The 3,172-nt window shown below is 37.8% G+C and overlaps 1 protein-coding gene across 1 annotated transcript in view; it reads left to right on the top strand.

Moving 5' to 3' along the window:
* Nucleotides 1-3,172, top strand: part of LOC103373113 (diacylglycerol kinase zeta-like) — a 74,186-nt gene that overhangs the window by 60,571 nt on the left and 10,443 nt on the right. Inside the window, exon 27 of the mRNA XM_008302928.1 lies at nucleotides 2,637-2,705. Coding sequence (XP_008301150.1) covers nucleotides 2,637-2,705 — 69 coding nt within the window. The remainder of the gene's footprint in view (nucleotides 1-2,636; nucleotides 2,706-3,172) is intronic.

Below are 3,172 nucleotides of genomic sequence, written 5' to 3'. Positions count from 1 at the left end.
GTCCAAAAACATGTTGAGGTTAATTGGTGATTCTAAATTGTCCGTAGGTGTGAATGCGAGTGTGCTTGGTTGTCTGTCTCTAAGTGTAGCCCTGTGATAGACTGGTGACCTGTCCAGGTGGACCTGCCTTCACCCTAAGTGGGATAGACTCCAGCCCCCCATGACCCTAGTGAGGATTAAGCATTGTATAGATAATGGATGGGTGGATGTTTAAGCTTTGATGCACAAAGATGATTTATTCTGGGTTTAATCAATGACAGTTTTGTGTCTTTGTCTTTCCTGAATCTAACCCAGAATCTGAACAGAACCAGAGACCAGGTTCTTGATGCTGCTGGTCTGATGAGCACATGTTTTGTAGTTAAAGAAACACATTTTCTCGATGTGTCTCTCTGATGTTCGTTGATTTAAGACACTGTTTACTGGTTACACGTGAATCCATCATGTTTTCTTGGTCGTGCCGAGGAACTGAACTGAATGAATGTGGTGCAAACAGTTTATTTTTTGGCACATTTTTGAAAGAAACATGTAAAATAAAGTAATTTTGATGAAATATCGTAATTTAAAACGTAGATTTGCTTCATTCTCTGGTGAAACGTCATGTCACAGGTGATTAGTTCAATGTTGAAAATTGAATTTTCTTTCTGTTTTTACAGTTTCTGGCTGATAAATGGTGTAATTTTGTTGATTTTTTAAAAAGATAACTTTTCTTTCCAACCTGCTGGCGGATTCTGAGGTTTAGATGGTTCAAGGGATTTTAGAATTTCGAATCAAACTTTTAGGATTAAATTAGAAACTAGAAGAATCGTCACTGCTGCCTATAGATCATGTGCACTTTTTACACATAAAAAATTAACACTGTTTTCTCTGTTACACTGATGTCTGCTGCTGCTGTGTCGTTGGATGTAAAGTTTCCAGGAGGAAGAGCTGCACATAACAAAAGTGTTGTTCACCTTAACAAGATTTCACACAATAATCAAACACAGAGATACATATACCAGTAAACACAAAACAAACTATTTCTCTTAAACTTGNAGTGTTGGTGGTTTCATTTATAACAAAACATCACATTTTATTAAATTATTACGTGTTTGGATTTTAATTTGTATCCTCCACTCATCTCTGAAGCCACCTGCCTGAGAAGATTCTTCTTCTCAAATCCTATTTTATACACTTGCTTTTGTGTCATGTTGTTTCTTTGTCATCTTTTGTTCATATTTATTTATATTCACATTTTTACGTCCTTTGTGTTCTTGTTTCATCTTTATCTTAATTTTGCTTTGCTCTGTTTGGCATCATGTCGTTTTTCTGACCTCTCTGTAGGTATCAGAGCAAATTTTTAACTGGCAAGAACTTTAGCTTGATCCTGTGTGTACATCTGGTGTCACACGTGTTGTAAATTGATTTAATATATGCAGCAGCAACAATCAGTGTTTGATTAATGGATGATATGAACTCAGAATATTATTGGTCATGCGTTTATATTGGTCGTGATGCCACAGATTTATAATACTGGTTATGAATATAGCCCACACACATTCCACTGGGATGCAGCAATAATACACTAATTGATCCTGGCCTTATTCAATACATTTTTGCTGGCTGGAGGTCATTAAGCATCACAGAAGTCTTTGTCATGGTGCCCCTGTACTAGTGTGTGGGTTTACAATGCTCTCTGCTTGCCAACACAGCAACACAACTGTTCCGCTCCTCAGGTCGCAACAGTATTACCAATTAAACAGTAGGAGGCTCCACCTGGTGGAACAACCAGGAACTGCAACTGATGTACAATATTTGAAATGCGTGTTATCTGGTATCAGTTATCGGCAGATACTAAAAAATAAATCACTCAGGGGCAAAAATAACTTGATCTAGATATCCACAATTTGTAAACTCTGTTTTTAAATAATTTCTTTCATCATTTCTGTTTTCTGCTCTCACATTAGGATTTTATTTTACTGCGATTGTCAATGTTTTATCACAAAATCATTGTTCAATCTGATTTACTGCTTTGTTTTTCTGGGAGAAATTCCAAAGACAACAAACTTTAAATAGATGTATATAGCATAAAGTGGTATATAATATTACATATTATATGATAGTTTATAGTATTTGTTTTGTCTGCCAAAGCACTTTGCAGAGTCTGTTTTTAAAGGTGATTTATAAATTATCATTACATGTTCGCTAATATTTAGTATTTAGAATTTTTAGAAGGACCAAATGAAATCAAAGATACAGTGAAGCTTAACATAGAACAAGACATTTAAACAGAAGAAAAAATTAGATGAGTCAGAGCAGAGCCAAGCCAGACTACCTGACAAATCAACCACTCAGAACTTCATAGACAAAAAGAAGGATTTAAAAAACCTTCACTCTGTTGTTATACCAAGACCGGATACTTTGGTTTGATGCAGCAACAATCTGTTCAGTTACACCACACAAACCTATAAAATGACCGAAGCATAAAGCAGGAAGACAGAACACTTCATGGTGCGACCAGAGCGCCCCCTGCTGGACGAGCAGCTCCGACTGAACCACCGTCGGTCTGATCGTCCTGCTGTCAGTTTGTCTGAGTGTTTCATGTATCGCTGACCTTCACCTGTCCGTCTGTCCGGCTGTTTCTTGTCTGTGATCCGAAGGAGAGGAGCAAAGATTATCAATGTCCATCGCTCCAACACCACGCTGGCTGATTTCAGACCCATCATTAGGTAGGAATCCATTCTGTCCGTCTCAGCTTCATCTCTGCTGTCACTTGTTTCTGTGCTGCTGATTTCACCTTTATTGTCACTTTTTAAACATACCCTCACACACACAGCAGCTCTGCCTCCTGGAAATGACTTTTACATGCAACTAAAAGGTGTTTTAGGCACAAAACCTCTGCTGGATTATCGTCAGAGGCTACTTTTTTTTAGCTGGAACGAATAAAGCGTCATATTTCTGAATTATATAACAGTCAGCAGGAGGAGGAGGTTGACCTACAAAGCCTTCACTCTGGAGGTCCCAGTACCAGAACCAGGCCAGAAATCCTGAGTTTTGCCTTGTTATCATGTGCATGTGGTGTTTTTTTATATATGCTCGAAGACATATCATGGGCGAAATGTGCAGCATGCAGAAGTAAATATCCATATTTTTATTTAAAACCAATCTGGTCAGCTTGCAGGGTAGAACTTTCTCT

The sequence above is a fragment of the Stegastes partitus genome, unplaced genomic scaffold (genome assembly GCF_000690725.1).
Source record: "Stegastes partitus isolate 25-593 unplaced genomic scaffold, Stegastes_partitus-1.0.2 Scaffold1909, whole genome shotgun sequence".
Taxonomy (NCBI): domain Eukaryota; kingdom Metazoa; phylum Chordata; class Actinopteri; family Pomacentridae; genus Stegastes; species Stegastes partitus.
This window is presented reverse-complemented; position numbering and strand designations above follow the sequence as displayed.